This window comes from Bidens hawaiensis, unplaced genomic scaffold, assembly GCF_021521415.1.
Source record: "Bidens hawaiensis isolate Kalapana, Puna unplaced genomic scaffold, B.hawaiensis_p1.1 tig00001087_1, whole genome shotgun sequence".
In the NCBI taxonomy this organism is placed as follows: Eukaryota; Viridiplantae; Streptophyta; class Magnoliopsida; order Asterales; family Asteraceae; genus Bidens; species Bidens hawaiensis.
Window position 1 is genome coordinate 827,929 of NW_027491062.1, and position 18,221 is coordinate 846,149.

Here is an 18,221-nt window from a genome sequence, read left to right on the forward strand (position 1 = left end):
TTGGGTATTCATTGTTTCTATTTTTGGTTTTGTGACTTCTGGTATTCGGTTTAGTTTGGTTTTCTGAGCTGCTCGGTTTCTCTTTGTTGTTTTCTCAATTTCCGGATCAAACTGTAGCGACTCTTTCTCAAGGGAATATCTCGACTACATCAACTTGTAAAGTTACTTGCACAGACAAAAACACTAACACTTTGCGCGTTGATTCCTCGGCAACGGCGCCATTTTGATGTATATGTTGTGCTCTAATAAAATATAAGTATTTATGAAGCTTAAATACCTATAACTAGTACAGGTAAGTAAGGTCGTCTCCACAGGGAATCAATGGAAAGTGCTAGTAAAGTTCATAATTATTAATTATTATATTAAGTGGACAAACGCTGTACTAGCCAAATTGTAGACACAACTGAACTCCGGTTTACCCAATTACCAGTTTAGTGTATGAAAACCAAATTTTAATCAATGACTAACGATTACTGGTTCAATGACATAAGAGCTAACCCTACATGTGATGAACACAACCAGAAAAGTGATGCAGAATTTGATAAACAAAATCATAAACTGTTTAAACAATCAAGTCTAATGTAAAACAAGATTAAAAACATTTAATCAAGTTCACACTGATTCAAAACATAGAATCTGTTCAATGTTAATTTACACAAAATCCTAGCCTAAAGTGAATACAATGGTTTAGCCTGACATCGGCATCACGAAGGATTTGCTTATCTGATGAGAGGATGAAATCATGCGATGAACTGACGAACCGTAGGCTTCGAGATGGGGGGAAATTGTCCCAGGGCTTGTACTGGTTGCTAGAATGAAGGATAGGTCGAAATAGGGGCTCAAAATTGATTATATCAAAGTTAGGTTAATTTTCCCGTCTGAAGGGATGTTAGCGCGGCGCTAACATCCAGGGGTGAGACCTTAGCGCCGCACTAAGGCCTACTTTCCTAATTTATTAACTTTGACCTTAGAGTAGCTCTAAGGTTCACTCAGGGCCCCTTATCCGAGCTAAGGGGTATCTAACACATTTTCATTATTTTCTTCTTTTATTTTGCATAGGAAAGCGTGCCACTCGTAATGAGTCTTCTACATCTTCTTTCCAATCCTGTAATTCATCCCGATAAGCGTCCTTGACGTCAAGTATCCTGAAACACATAAACACGCTTGAAGTACCAAAGTCTACATGATATTTGAACTAAAATTAAACAAATAATATAATAATATAAATGACTTTTACCCGACCATCACCCTCGGGTAGGTAAAAGTGAAATTGCACTAATTTTGACGTTATTTTACCAATCTCGTGAAAATAACATTAAAAGTGGTGGATGGTTAATCAGGCATCATGTGGTGGCATTGATAGCCGAAAGACAATGGTGCATACACCAATCAGCCGGTGTCCCGATGGTTGAGTGTTATGTGCCTCATGTTCAAGGCTTTATATAAAACTATTATCGAGCCGAGGCTCTCACCAAAAGCAACATAGATGTTCCTACGAGGAAGAGGTAAGGCTGTCTACATCTTACCCTCCTTAAACCCTACCATAGTTTTGCTATTGGTGGGATATACTCAGTACGATGATGATGATGATGTTGATGATGAGGGTTAAATTTGTAATATTTAAAAAGTTATATATACATATAGGGTGGGGTGGGTTAAAATAAGAAGTGAAGTGGATCTTAGTACTGCTTATCATCCGCAATCTGACAGCCAATAGAGAACGATTCAAACTATAGAAGATATTCTCTGTTCTTGTGTTCTCGATTTTGGAGGCAATTGGGATGTTCATCTACCGCTTATCGAGTTCTCTTATAATAATAGCTTTCACTCTAGCATTGGTATAGCACCTTTTCAAGCGCTCTATAGTCATAAATGTCGATCTCCGATTTGTTGGAACGAAGTTGGTGAATCTCAAATCACTGGTCCTGAATTAGTTCAAGAAATTACTGACCGAATTGCTCAAATCCATCAAAATCTCCTGGCTGCTCGTAGTCGTCAGAAGAGTTATGCTGATAAGAGACGTAAACCCCTAAAGTTCAGTGTTGGTGATTTTGTTTTACTTAAAGCTTCCCCTTGGAAGGGAGTTGTTCATTTTGGAAAGAAGGGGAAACTAGCTCCTCGTGTCATTTGGTCCTTTTGAGATTATTGATTAAGTTGGTCGTGTTGCGTATCGACTCAAACTTCCTGATGAACTCTCTAATATTCACCCGGTGTTTCATGTTTCTAACCTCAAGAAGTGTCTTGCCAAGGGTAATCTCCACATTCCTCTTGATTAAGTTAGTATTGATAAGACTATGCATTTTGTTGAACAACCCGTTGAGATTATAGATCATAAGGATAAAGTCACTAAGCGAAGCCGCATTCCTTTAGTTAAAGTTCGTTGGAACTCCAAGCAAGGCACCGAGTTTACGTGGGAGCGTGAGGATCGGATGAAACTCAAATACCCTCATCTTTTCGTTGTTACGGATTCTCTAATTTCGGGACGAAATTCCCAAAAGTAGGGGATACTGTAACCTTTCGGGTTTTACCGCATCTCATTTGTAACTGTTACCCGACCCATTTACGGGTCTGGGCTCGTTCATTAATAATATTCCGCATTTATCGAGTTATATTTATTGTTTTAATTATATTTAATTATCTATAATATATCTTTAATGTTTATACACTTTTAGCCCAAAGTATTTAGTTTTAACTTCTTGTGTCCATTCCTAAACTCCAGGGACCAGATTGTAACATTATTGTTATAACCCACATTACAAACTAGATATCCGTTTACCTATACCTGTATCTATATCTTTTTCTTGGACCCGATATACAATTTGATTTCTTGAACCATAATTGTCGCTATAAACGTGTTGTTTGATCTTGTATATATCTTGTTTATGGTATAATCGGCCTAGCCGACACCTCTAATCAAGTTAATAATATCAAATCTGATTCGATTTCCATTCTAACTAAACCGACAACCCTAGCCCTTGATGAACAAGAAATCGTTAATTATGTTTCAATTAAAAGTATAGATACACTCCTTATATAGTACCCGACAATTTCCCCATATTTAATTAGATTAACATAAACGTTTATATCTCGTTCATTCACATAATACCACCGGCCACTATTAACCTTTGTTACCCTATCACCGGTCATCGCAAAAGGTAATTGAACACATGATTTTAATTGCGTTTACATGTAGATCAAAAGCCCCAATATCAATTTGATTATCAGGGACGGGATAGATCAAATTGATTGATTACGGTTTATGATCAAAAGTGTGATGAACTGGTTTTGTTTATAATTATTGGAAAGAAGGTATTAACCGCACGTCGTTGTAGCCCGGCTGGTTAATATATATGAGTTATGGGGCGGTGGTCGCAGGTTCGACCCCCTGCACTTTTTTTTTTAGGATTTTCTTGTTTAATTTATTTTTAAACCATGTAACAATTATATTCATAACAATAATAACTAATAAAGATTATTTTAATAAAAACCGGTTTGTAATACTCGTTTTCGTTCTCGTATATGCATAAAGGCATATACGTATATATAAATAAAGTATACTATAACTTATAAACGAATGTTTTAATAAATATATATATATATATCAAGTAAATTAATTTTATGAAACTATGAATAATATTTATTAAGCTAGGTTTTTATAAATTAAAATAATTGTTTTATATAATAAATCTTGATATGTAATATTAAATTATTGTAATATTGTTTAATTAGTGTTAATAATACATCTTTACTTAACGTATCTGTTACTCTCGTTCTCAATAGGCTTTAACGTTCGCGTGTGACTTTCCCGCCTTTTCATTATCACTTTTGTTCTTCTTTGAGGTGAATACCACATTCCCCGTATTTTTAGTCGTTTTCAACGTTTTGGGGGCATATGTGTAAATTGTATTTCTCATATATACTTATACACAAAACTGCAACTATTGTTTTATGCGCTAACGAATTGTATACCAAACTTGTTATGTGTTTATGTGCTCATTGTGAATCGCATTCGGAGAGGTCCAGCATAATCTCAGAAATAGTATGATCATACGCCAGTCTTTATAGCCTTTGTGCTTCTCGACATCTCATTTATATTTGCTCATTGGTTAATTTGTTATTCTCATTTGACTTGTTGCAATTACTTATTTTTATATATACTATATGTATCTTTAAACTGTGTGTTGCTCACTCAACCTTGTGTTGACAAAACCATTTTATTTTCAACGCATATGCAGGTCATCGTTTGATGTGAAGTAACTGAAGTACAAGATCACTTAAGGATTTATGCTAGAAAAAAACTTAATGAGACATATTATTATGATTTTTGATCGATTAATGCACTTTTGTTTTGTTTGGATATTGTATGGATGATTGTTTTTATTTGTAATTTATTTAATAGATATTGAAACTTTTAATAATGCATGATAGTAACCTTGAGAGCTGTGAGCAATAAGCTCACGCCCCGGCATTTCCGTCGTAGGTTGTGGTGTGACAAAATGCATGAGAAACCTCCATTTACAAATAATGCAAGCCGGTGGCCTGAGAGAATGTAGGGAGCAATTAGATAGCTTTTAAATGTTTCGTTTATATATATATATAAACTAAATAAATAAACAATAATACAATAATATTATAAATTTAAATAAATTAAATAACTCGATATATTATTTATAAAATTTTTCGAACATAAAAACAAGTCGGGTAAATGATAAGAATAAAATTTTGAAAAACCTGAGTTGTTACATATAAAACACACATAATAAAGTAATAAAATTGCATGAAACTTTGTCCAATGGTAAAGATGGGTTTACCAAAGTACCTACAAAGTAAATCAGATTTCAGTTTATAATATTAACAAACAAAACAACAGCTTTTTTAAAACATATAAGCAACATTTATCCAGAAAAATAACTATAATTTCATTAACTAAAACCAAACAAACAAAGTGAATGATAACATATGAGCAATAACATTTGTAAAGAAAAACAAAAAAAAAATGAGGGTATACTTGAAAGCATCGGCATGTTAGTTTGTTTTCATTGGAGTTCAAGTGAAACCAAATCATGATATAATTACCCAAACACAATATCAAGAAACAGGATATATCAAAATTAACCAAACACGGTCAACAAAATTAACCAAAAACAATATTCAACAAAATTGAGATTAAACACGTACCTGGAAAAACTTGAAGGGATTCTCGCTGCCGAGCCCACCAAATTGGGTATGCCAAAGGATGTTACGAAGAATTGAAGATAGGTAGCAAATTAAAGGGTTAAATGTTGATATAATATAACCAACGTTAATAGGTCGCCAGATATAACGGATGGGCGACGAATTGCGCACTTATTAATAAGCAACTGGATGTGACGGACTATGCCTTAAATGTGTCGGCCCGAGACTTGCCGGAGAATTATTGAGAATGTGTTATAAATTGCCGGAGCTTTAATTGTCATTTAATTTAAAGGTGTCTTAAGGGGAGAGAAGTTGGGAGATTGAAGGTTGCCTATATGTATAATATAGATATTAATATAGATATAGATTAGTTATTAAAGGGCTATGATCATTTATAAGCAACTTCAACCACTAAATGTATAACTGGAACTGGAAAAAGCCTCTAGTGTCTATGTGACGTTAAAATGACATAAATAACAACAGTTTTTAACCTCTCTACTATAGAGGGTAAAATTAAAATAAAAAGGAAGACAAAAATTAGAAGTGTGAGAAGAATTTGTGGCCACACAAAAAACCACTCAACAAAAAATTCAAAAAAATAATTAAAAAATCATAACTCAAAATATAAATAAAAAACGGAAAAAAAAATTTAAAATCATAATGTTTCTCCGTCATTCCCGTTTCAAAAAAAAACCGATTAAAAGACACAATACAGAGAAAAAAGACACAATGCCGAAAATGAACAAACAACACAATGATAAATAAAGAAGACACAATAGATCGCAAAGTTTTAACACAATGTCGAACAAAATATAGCACAATGTTGAGTAATATAACACAATATAAAAAAAACATAATGTCAAGGAAAAAAGACACAATCAATGACGAAATAAACACAATAATAAATAAAAAGACACAATAATGTTTTTCCTCAACATTATGTCTTTATCGATCTTTTTAGGAACGAGGAAGACATTAGAAACATTTTTGCGTTTTTACATTTTTAGTTTTTTTATTAAATTTTGAGTTATGATTTTTTTTATTAATTTTTCATTATTTTTTGAGGGGTTTTTTTATGGCTAAAAATATTTCTCATCCTTTTCATTTTTGTTCCTCATTGTAGAATAACCTGACCCCCACTACATATACCCTTATTATAAAACAATGAGTTAAAATAAAGGGAAAATTTCGAAAATAAGCATTTATGAAAACAAATTTCAAGTTTTAGGTGTCATTTGCCAGAAATTTCAAAAATATGTATTATAAACTAGTCGTGACGAGTATATTATGATAACACACGAGTCGTTTGTAGAACCAATTAAAACTTGTCACGTGTCCTTAAACTAACCATAACAAGCACGCTCACTAATCAGTTACTTGTCACGACTAAATAAGTTTCATGCCTCGTAATCAACGTCCACGAGTAATTCATAAGTCCTTTAGTAGCAACGACTTTTTTACCTAGTTTACATTCCCTACACGAATATTTTATTAGTAGTTAACTCGTCACGACTAGTTTAACCTTACAATCTACTCGTCGCGACTAATGACTTATGAATTACTCGTGAGCGTTGATTACGAGGCATGAAACTTATTTCGTCGCGACGAGTAAATGTTTAGTGAACGTGCTCGTTACGGTTAGTTTAAGGACACGTAACAAGTTTTAATTGGTTCTACAAACTGCTCGTCACAACTAATTTATAATATATATTTCTAGAATTTCTTGCATATAACACCTAAAACTTGAAATTTGTTTTCATAAACGCTTATTTTCGGAATTTTCCCTTAAATAAAACCAACAAGAATGGAAAACAAACTCTATTAAATCAAGCCAGATTTTTGTATCTGTTTCTCCATTTGGAAAGCTAACTACATTAAACCAAACCTTTGCACTACCCGGTGGACTTCTACCTTTTTAGTGGTGTGAGTACTTGGTTTAAATCAGTAACTTGAACAATTACACGGGAGGGGCCAAAATATTACAAAAAAAACTAAGTTTTTACACACAAAAAAAACAACTATTTTCACCAAAATAACATCATAAATCCGAAAATAAGAATAACTAATTCCTACAAAAACGATTAATGATAATCTTGTTCATATGCCAGGCTCGAGAGCTCTGGTCAACGAGAATAATAAGCAAGACACTTTAACGTCTTTTAATCCACCTCATCCAAGGAAATGGTTCTCGGGTGGCTCGCACCCTGGGTGGTGCGGCTGAGCCAGAGTGGGCTCAGCAGTCGGCCTATCTTTCCGGGCGCACGCATAAAGGCATGATTAGTTCCACAAATCTCATTGCACTGACCATAGTAAACTCCTTCTCATTGTACCGAAATAGAGATTTGATTCAAACGGCCAGGTACAGCATCACATTTTACACCAGAGGAAGGTACAGCCCAACTATGAAGTACATCAACAAATGTTACAATAATACGTAGATGACTTTTGGCTGGTACAACCACTCAATTGTCAACTTCTAATAAACGTAATTGACCCAATTCTAGATCATCTTCTGGAATTGTATAACTGTCAAAAGTGAGTGACTGTTCATCGGAACTGTTAATAGTCCGAATACTCATAAGGTAGGGTCGACGCCCGTCTCCCCCCAAACTGTACTTGCAAGTTTCCCCGCAAAAAGCTCTCCACGCCTACTCTTAGAAAGAAGACTCTCTATGAATTTCATTTCGCACCGGAAACTATTCTAGGAGAAGTTCGAATCCGTTCCGTTTGGATATTGATCGGTCTCGGTTTGACATGGTTTACGCGTTACTGGTTCCCGGAAGAGTTAATATCTCCATTAGCTAAACCCTTTCTTATTCTTACATTGCCTTTGGACTCGTATTTTGTTCGTACACAATCAACGGAGGCCTCCCCGACATATCTTGCAACGTCTTCAATAGCATGCTCTTATTTTGTCTTTCCCTTAATAAGTCATCAAATTTGGTGCTTTTTGATCCCCAGTTGCTATGGGGAACAAAGGACGAAATACAATCGATTCCTCCATTTAAGTGGTTCTCGCTTCTCCTTGTTCCTGTTCCTAACTCCTCCCCGGGTAGTTCCCAATGTTTGGCACTTTCTATACTTGATGGGTGCAACATCAACAAATTCGCTCATGATCAAGTTAGCGCTGCTCAAGTAAGTGTGCGAATCCGTATGAGGACCTCCTTCCCTTCTGCCCACTCTCCGTTCACACGGTTCTCAAAGCAGAGGAGGAGGGGTGAACAGCAGGTACCACGAGCCCTCTGTCCCACACATCTATCCAGAAGCAAGTGTAGTTCACCGGTTCCACCGAATGCTCCTATCTGTCGGCAAAGATCGTGTGAGTGTGCAGTTATGCTTCGGATGCTTCGACATAGAATAGATCGACCCAGTTCCCGTTCTTTTCCGGTGCACTCGCTTTATATCTCCGACACACAAGGAAGGACGCGGTGGGAAGGAAGTAGCCCTAGCCTCTGTCCAGTCGATCATTCCGTTGGCATCTCGCATTCACGCCCCCGTTTGACTGCCGCTCGGGGATGTAGTTGTAGATACGTTAGTCTTAGTGGGTCGTTGGCTCCACTTGTTATCTCTATCTGGTTTCAAACTAGATATAGATGTCCAGGAAGTGCTTCCTTGCATTAAAGCACATTCCGGGAGTGAAAGGTCATAGGGCTCATAGACATTATCTATTTCTTATCTTTCCTTTATGGGGATCATAGATCTCTCTTTTCAAAGTTGGCAAAGTGAGAACGCTGGTTCCGCAATAACCAAGTCAATCCAATCCTCGAGGGGAGAGGGGCCCCTCGAGGCCCGTATCCTGGGACTTAACTTAAGGATTTAGGGATCCCTCAAAGGACCAGGTTCAGGCTCAACCAAGTCTTCGTCCACCCTTTCTCGAACTAGATCCATGCCTTGGGCTTGTGTCCCAGCTTCGGTAGGAGTCCAAACAGCATTATCCATTTCTAATTCCGATTACAGAAGTTAGACACTTTAGACACTGAAGATGAAACCTTTTTACAAAAGTTTGTCATTTTTTTTGCTTTATGATTTTTTATTTTATTTATGATTTTTCCAAGTATCGATAGAATGAGCACTGTGAACTATCTGCTTTAAAAAAGAGAATTGTAAAAAAAAAATCAGAGCAATCTATCTAGTGTAGAACAGATTTTTAGTATTGTGGACCACGATTTCTAGCGTTTTTCAAAAAAATTTGCTTTCCTTGAGTGGACTAGGTCAGACAGTACGCCCACTAGGTAAAACAGTATGCCCACTGGAGCCTTCATACTATTACTCAAGTACACTGAACACTCACCCAATCTAACCTCATCCAAGGAAATGGTTTAACGCTTTTTAAATTCACCTCACCCATATTTTTTTTTCTAAAATTATACGTGTAATGTAATTTAAATACAAGTAAAAGTTACACTTTTAATAAAGACTAAGATAAAAAATAACATTAATAAAAAAATAAAACATATTCATCATTTGACAACATATTAATCGAAATGTTAAAAACATAAAACCATCACTAAAAAGTCAACAAGAAGTTATGATGTATTAATGAAATTTGAAACTAGCCTATAGACCAAATGGGCCTTAAATAAACAAACTCATTTATAATTATTCATCCCATTTTTAGAAGGATAACTTATTGGGAAAATACATTAATTTAATCCCTCCTAACTCCTCCTACTTCTTTCCTTTCCATCCTAAAAAAAACTCAAAAACACCTATTTTTTAACTATCCTTAGTTTTCCTTTCATTTCCTCCTTTATAAAAACTCAAGAACAGGGCGTAACGCCATGTTTAAAGAGATCCGCCCTTGGTTAAATGATTTTTATTTTTATTATTCAGTTGTAAGTTACTAAAGGCTATAATCATTATCATAAAAGACAGATTTGCAAAGCCAAATAATATAATAATAATAATAATAATAATACTTTCCAAAGCATAGTTGTGTCATTTTTGAATTACGGTAAACTGGTAATTAATGATTTGAGCTAGACCTTATCTAAGGTTGTAAATTCGAATATCGAGTTCTCTCGTGTGTTACGAAAAAGAGTTTTATTTTTGTTGCGGCATAACGACTGTTAAGTGGCAGTCAATGATATGGTTTTCCAATAAACGTCAGAGCCAAACTCTAAAAAACTCGATTAAGACAATATAATAACCAAGTAACGAAAACGCAGTAAAAAAATATAATAATAATAATAATATTGATTTCGTGTAAGAATAATAACATCGTTGATATCTGAACACAACAGCACCACCACCATTTTTGAGATTTGCATTGCAGCAATCACTTGATTCAATTCACCAAAATCAGGTTAATATTATTCAATCTATATATATATATATATATATATATCCAATTAACTCTTATCAATTCTCCATTTACATAATTTCGAACCATTAATTTCAACGAATTTGTAACCCTAGCACTCGTAATCATCACTCCGATTGTGATTTCACTTTCAGTTATCAAATTAATGAATTATTATTGTATGATTCGTATAATTAACACGTTTTCAAAGTTCACAACTCAAATTAGATCGTTTTGGTTAGTGAATTTAGGATCGTTAGGTTTAGGATTTAGATCGTTTAATTCGCAAGATTCAGCTTCTAATTTTAGGTTTTTTTTTTTCAATTGTTTATAGGTTTATACTGATCCGTTAAGTTTCCGGAGTCAGAAGGTTAAGTGTGTAATCTCCTTTACCGGTATCTTTAACTTTCTGATGATGTTACTTGAAACTGTTGTGTTTAGGGCTTTAAACGAACCGAACGTTTGACGAAAGTTTGTATGATTAACTAAATGAAAGAACACGAACAGAAGCCATGTTTGTTCAACTATGCTCGTGAACGTTTGATAATGTGTTCATTTACGTTCGTTAATTTTTTTAATGATTTTTGCAATTTTTTATCATAAAGATTTAAGCAAACTTATTAACTTTAATACAAAAATATATATGAGAATTATGTGGCTAATTTACATGTAAAATTAACATGTGAATATGGATTTTAGAAAAAACACCAACACAAACTTGGTAGCCTGACGGAATCGTTGACACTAACCATTCTTGGTTATCCAAATTAAATAAAACATTGTTTGTGTTCGTGAACCGTTCATGAACAAATTCATTTTCTTAATGAATGAACATCAACAAATTTCGTTCATTTAGGTGTTTGTGTACCATTCGGTTGTTCGATAAAAGCTTAATGAACGAACATGAACAAGGCATTGTTGGATTCGGTTCGTTTACAGCCCTAATTTTGTTTTTAATTTAATTGCTTACATATGTTTGATGAATCTGTGTGTATATAATAGGATGATGAATGGAGAGGGGACTAGTGAAACTGTCTCCTTGAATGATAAGTTTGATGATGAATTATCAGCCTGGAAAGTTGCAAACCCTAAGTTATTGAATAATAGAAGTGATGAGCATTCACCAGTTTCGTCACGTTACTCATCGTGTGGTGAATCAGAATTTGATAGATACTGTAGTGCCAATTCTGCTATGGGTACACCTAGTTTGTGTGGCTCTGTTGGGACGTTTCATGACTTTGCTGATTCCGATGTCGGGTCTGTAAAGAGCTCCAGATTTGCAGATTTAGGTAGTTTGGAGAATTTCAGTTTAGGTGGGAAGTTTGAGAATAAAAAACCATTAGTTTTGGGAAAATTAGGTGAATATAGTCAGAAAAACGGTGAAAAATCAAAACAAAAGTATGATGAAATGGAAATGAAAACTTCTTTATCAGATTTGGAAGATGAAGGGGGTGTAGTTAAGTGGAAATCCGAAGTTAATTCTCGAAAATTGCAAAGTAATAATGCTAAGAAAGAAATAATGGAATCTTCTTTATCAGACTTGGAAGATGAAGGAGGTGTGGTTAAGTGGAACACCGAAGTTAATTCCAGAAACATGCAAAGTTAGAAACATGCAAAGTAATAATACTAACAAAGAAATAATGGAAGAGCATATGGTGAATGTAGAGGTGGAAGAAGGTTCCGAGCCTTGTAATGGTGTTGACCAGGTCAACAATGTATTTGAAGGGGAAACCTCGTCTCAGTTAGAACATTCAGAATCTGAAGGTTCTATGTATGGTTATGGTACAGATGATGAAATTGCTGGCTTGCCATTTAGAGGTTACACCGGTTATTCACAGGAAAAGAAAAAAGATAATGAGAACCCGTTGTTGATGACTTCAACAGTAGCGTATGGTTCAGATGATTGGAATGATTACATGCAAGAAACCATGGAAAACCCTCAAGATTTGTTTGCCAAAGATGAAATCCCAAAACATAACCAAAATGAAACTGATATTGAAATTAAAGATCATACCTCAAATTCAAATTCCACTGTTGTGTGTGAAAGTATTGATGTGTCACATAAACAAGAAAAATTGACAGATGCATTTGTTGTTTCGAAGCAAGCAGAAGACTTTAGTCAACTCGAGACTAATGAGCTCCATAAAAAGCCTGAAAATACAAGTTTAAATGGAGCCATGGACAATATTATCCTTGGCCAGGTTCGGTCAGCTTTGACTCAAGATGCTGAAGATGCATATTCACTTCAGTCATTGCCAATTGTAAATGAAGAGAAAAGACAAAATGTTTCTTCAATTTCATTGAATACTCATGAAGACATTAAAATGGCTCAAGATGCTGCTGAAGATGCATATTCACGCCAGTCATTGCCAATTGTTAATGTGGAGAAAAGAAAAAATGTTTCTCCAGTTTCATTGAATGCTCATGAAGATATAGAAATGGCAAGTAAAGTTAGTTTTATTTTTCTATCTTTTTATATTATTTCTTGTAGCTGTGAACTATTTTATAGTAAATTATAGTAACCTAAGTACATTTTCACAGGCTGAAAACAATGAATTGAATGAATTCTATGATGAGGTTGTATTTGAAATGGAAGCGATACTACTTAATTCTGGTGAGTCTCCTGGAGCTAGATTCATCCATGGTAGGGACCACCATAATCGTGTGTGTCTCCCTTCACGAGACGGTGGCCCTACCGCTTCAACTTCTAATATCGACACACGTCACTCATCTGTTCAAAACCCTTACAAAATCGATGGCATTGAAGTAATTGGTGCAAAACAAAAGAAAGGTGATGTCTCATTACCTGAAAGATTGGTGGGAGTTAAGGAATACACTGTTTACAAATTAAGCGTACGGAGCGGGACCCACCGATGGGAGGTTGAACGAAGATACCGTGATTTTTTCACTCTTTACCGTCGTTTAAAATCATCATTTGCCAATAAAGGTCTTGAGTTAGCGTCCCCTTGGTCAACGGTCGAGCGCGAGTCAAGAAAATATTTTGGGAATTCATCGCCAGATGTCGTTTTAGAAAGAAGTGCTCTTATACAAGAATGCTTACAATCTATTTTACACTCAAAATATTCATCTAATCTTCCTAATTCTATTATATGGTTCTTGGCCCCACCAAAAAACGGGCCCGAGATTTTGTCACAAACAGGACAGTCGATATCACTTATTGTTGAAACGAGGCCTTATAAGTCAATGAGACAGATGTTAGAAGGTCAAAATTATACTTGTGCGGGTTGTCATAAGTATTTTGACGAAGGGAAAACTCGGTTATGGGAATTAGTACAGACGTTTGGATGGGGCAAGCCTTGTGTTTGTGAATATAGCGGTCAAGTTTTTTGTTCATCTTGTCATGTAAATGAAACCGCAATATTGCCTGCTCGGGTTTTGCATTGGTGGGATTTTAAAGAGTATCCCGTGTCCCAGTTGGCTAAATCATATCTTGATTCAATTCATGATAAGGTAATTCTTATTATTTAACAATAGTGTATTTTTCTACTTTAAAAGTATGTTTAGTAATCTTTTTATTGTTTATTTTGTTTCCAGCCGATGCTTTGTGTAAGCGCTGTGAACCCATTTCTGTTCTCCAAAATTCCACCTTTACAACACGTTATAAATGTGAGAAAAAGAATTGGGAGAATGCTTCCGTATGTTCGTTGCCCGTTTCGTAGGTCCATATACAAAGGAGTGGGGTCCAGAAGATATATTCTTGAAAGCAGTGATTTTTTTGCGCTAAAAGATCTAGTTGATCTTTCCAAAGGGGTATTTGCAGGTTAGTAGCCGATTGTCATACGGTTTCTGTAACTTTTTTATATATTGTGTGAAATCTGTTCGTGTAAAATAAATTGCTATGCTTCTCAAAATATATCTAAATTGGAAAACTCGGAATCCTATATATTGAAACGAGAACAAAACCACAATGACCGAAAAAAACCAAATTATAACTTTTAGACTAGAAGGGTTAATTTGGTCAAATCATACGGACTAAAACCGTAGTTTACTATACATTCATTCAAAGAAACATTTTAAATTGCACTAAAGACGTAGACCTCGCATGATGACAAGCTGACAACTAAAATAGATCATATATAGAGTTAAGAACTGTATATCGGTTTTGCTTTCTTGTTAACTTTTGATTTCATATATTTGCATGCAGCACTGCCTGTGATGTTAGAAACCATTTCCAAGAAAATCGTGGATCATATTACGGATGAATGTTTAATATGCTATGATGTTGGTGTCCCTTGTGGTGCTAGACAAGCTTGTGATGATCCATCTTCTCTTATATTCCCATTTCAGGTAAATCAATATATCCATGTTTCTTTTTATCTAGACCCAATTACAAATTTTGTCCTTTAAAATAAGACGAATTACGGTTCGTGTCCTTTTTTTAGTTTCCTTGCAGGCGGTGTACTTTAAACTTTTTTTTCTACAAGTTTTGTCCTTTACGCTAACTGGGTTAGAAAAAGTCAGTTAAATCCCCTCACGTGAGGTGCATGTGAGGGCATATTGGTTTTTTTGCCTACCCTGCAACTTCTTCTTCTTCTTCTTCATCATTTTGCAGATCTTTACCTTCCCCTCCTTTCTCTCTTATTTCTCTCTCTACGCCACCACCATCCCCATACCACAACCACTCCGCCCATGGATATCCTCAAACACCATCACCACCGCCACCACAGCTCCAGCTCCGACCACTCCTATGACGCAGACGCCGCCACAGCTCTGCCACCAGCCACTCCGGCCATGAATTAAGATCTGCGATTTCGATTTTTCAGATCTGCGACCACCAACCACAGCTCCGTACACCGCCGCCACCAACCACTCCGGCCACCACCACAGCTCCGCCACCACCGCTCCATCTCCGTCACTGCTTATTCGCCACCACCACAGCTCCGCCACCACCGCTCCAGCTCCGACCACTCCTATGACGCCGACACGAGTTGTGTGGTCCACTCGGCCGCTCTCATCCACCGCTCCACCGCTCCAGTTTTCGAGCTTCAGTTTACGCGCGTAAGCGGAGTAAGCTAGAGACAAGGATCTGTGATCATCTGCTTGCTTACGGATCTGATCAAATCTAGGTTTTAACGGATCGGATTTCAAAGCAAGTATAGATCTACGAGTGGCTGTTCCAGCTGCGTTGGCGCTTAATTTAAAACCTAGATTCTACAATAAACACAATTAATTGATGCATTATTAATTACACTATTAATAAGTAGAAAATAATGTGTAATTGAATAAATATGAATAATAATAATAATAATAATAATAATAATGGAAGAGGATCTTACGGAGTGAGAGGATGAGGTGAACAGGAAGGAGGCTGTGAAGAAGAAGATGACAGCAATGGAGAGTGAAGATGCGAATAGGTTGAATGTAATACGGCGATTGTTACCGGCGGTAGTCGGAGATCTCCGAAGGCTACCGGAGATGGCCATTTGTTGACGGAAATGGAATGACCGACACACAATAATAATGATATTAATAATATTTAGACACTGAAATACGAGTGGAAGAAGGGTGACCGGGTGTAGTGTGGGCTATTGGAAAATGAGGTGTGACGGTGGATGAGAGCGGCCGTGTGGGGCCGGACATTATTACTTTTTAAAATAAATTAATAAGGAATCGAGTGGCGTCATAGGAGTGGTCGGAGCTGGAGCGGTGGTGGCGGAGCTGTGGTGGTGGCGAATAAGCAGTGACGGAGATGGAGCGGTGGTGGCGGAGCTGTGGTGGTGGCCGGAGTGGTTGGTGGCGGCGGTGTACGGAGCTGTGGTTGGTGGTCGCAGATCTGAAAAATCGAAATCGCAGATCTTAATTCATGGCCGGAGTGGCTGGTGGCAGAGCTGTGGCGGCGTCTGCGTCATAGGAGTGGTCGGAGCTGGAGCTGTGGTGGCGGTGGTGATGGTGTTTGAGGATATCCATGGGCGGAGTGGTTGTGGTATGGTGATGGTGGTGGCGTAGAGAGAGAAATAAGAGAGAAAGGAGGGGAAGGTAAAGATCTGCAAAATGAAGAAGTTGCAGGGTAGGCAAAAAGACCAATATGCCCTCACATGCACCTCACGTGAGGGGATTTAACTGACTTTTTCTAACCCAGTTAGCGTAAAGGACAAAACTTGTAGAAAAAAAAAGTTTAAAGTACACCGCCTGCAAGGAAACTAAAAAAAGGACACGAACCGTAATTCGTCTTATTTTAAAGGACAAAATTTGTAATTGGGTCTTTTATCTATATGTTTGAAACATTGGTTGTTTTTCAAAATATTGAAATTACTATGAATAGTTTAATGAATATGACAAAAAGACGCCCAAACACCGTGAAAAGAACAGAGTTTCTTGTTGACAGATGAATAAAGTATCTGACCACATCTTTTTTATATCCATGTTAATGAAAATATTAGATTTCTTTTCATGGTGTTTTTAAGTTTAAAGGTAAAAAAGTCCGGTTTAGGCTCTCGTCTCTTTGACTTGCCAGATCATGGCAGTTTCTTTGACCAAGTTTTATGTCTGATATGTTTATATTTATTTACATTTTGATATATGCTTTATCACAATGTAGATAAATGGTACACATTGCAATTCAAAATATACATTAATAGCTGTAAAAGAAAAATAAGTTTATTATAACTAAAATAAAAAAAAACTAAAATCGATTTTTCTTACTACAAATAACCTACTAATATGTCAAAAACATCTTCGAACACCACCAAAACAAAGAGAATCGCAAGTTGACGAATGAGTCATGTTTGTTTCTACAGGAAGGCGAGGTTGAACGATGTAAATCATGTGAACTGGTTTACCACAAGCCTTGCTTCAAAAGGATGGCTACTTGCCCATGTGGTGTAGATCTTGGGTCAAGATCCATTAACAGAGATGTGGCCCGCGTCACTTCAAGCAATCCGGGTCAAGATACATTGTCGAAGTATTCACCAGGGTTCCTCTCGGGGCTGTTGTCGAAGGCGAGTTCTTCAAAATTCTGGGTGACTAAAGACAATGATGATACGGTAATCCCAATGGGTTCTTTACCAAACTCTTCACTTTGATTATTTACTTGTATATGTAAAGTGTGATAAATTTTGAATTTACCGATATTTTCGAGAAACTTTTATACTCTTAATCTTGTTAAAATTTTGTTTGTAATTGTGGAAATTAGTACACATTCAAAAGAACGATATACACAAGCATGGGCATGTTATATTTAAATTAAGAATCGCTTAACTGTGTAAGTGCTTGTACGTAGTTCTGACAGTATATTTATAAGTTGTATGGTTCTTTAAATTTTTTCTATATTGAGTGATATATGTATACATGTACACTTATATGCTTGCTAGGTTTTTCTGGTAGCAAGTCGTTAAGAGTGACCTAACCGACCCATAACTAGGAGTGTAAATGAGTTGAACCGCTTGTGGAGCTACTTAGGGCCGGATCATTAGAAAGTCGAATTGAATCGTTAATAAATGTGCTCTAGCTTATAGTGGAGCTCTTTTAATAAACAAGCATGAGTTTAAGCTTCACATAGTCTTTAGACAAGTCTAAACAAACCCATTACTTATATAACTTATCTTTATTTTATTAAATTTATATTTACATTATAATTACTATAATAATTAATATTATATATAAAATTATGACCAAAATAACTAAATAATATAGCATATATTTGTAAATATACATATATAAATAATAGTAAATGATAAACTAGCCAAGTTCAAGCTTTAAAAAGAGAGTTCTAATGAGCAATGCT

At 35.9% G+C, this 18,221-nt stretch overlaps 1 protein-coding gene across 2 annotated transcripts; it reads left to right on the top strand.

Annotated features, from left to right (window-relative positions):
- The first annotated feature begins 11,385 nt into the window (after window positions 1-11,385).
- LOC143558320 (uncharacterized) lies at window positions 11,386-17,911 on the top strand. Of its 2 annotated transcripts, none has more exons than XM_077047173.1 (5): window positions 11,386-12,927; window positions 13,019-13,948; window positions 14,033-14,258; window positions 14,643-14,785; window positions 17,236-17,911. In XM_077047173.1, exons 1-5 carry the CDS (start codon window positions 12,025-12,027, stop codon window positions 17,518-17,520), a joined length of 2,487 nt encoding a protein of 828 aa, XP_076903288.1. In that variant the 5' UTR covers window positions 11,386-12,024; the 3' UTR covers window positions 17,521-17,911. The 2 variants fall into 2 exon arrangements, with proteins under 2 accessions (XP_076903288.1, XP_076903295.1); XM_077047180.1 differs by having other exon boundaries at window positions 11,386-12,918; window positions 17,236-17,910.
- The last annotated feature ends 310 nt before the right edge of the window (window positions 17,912-18,221 follow it).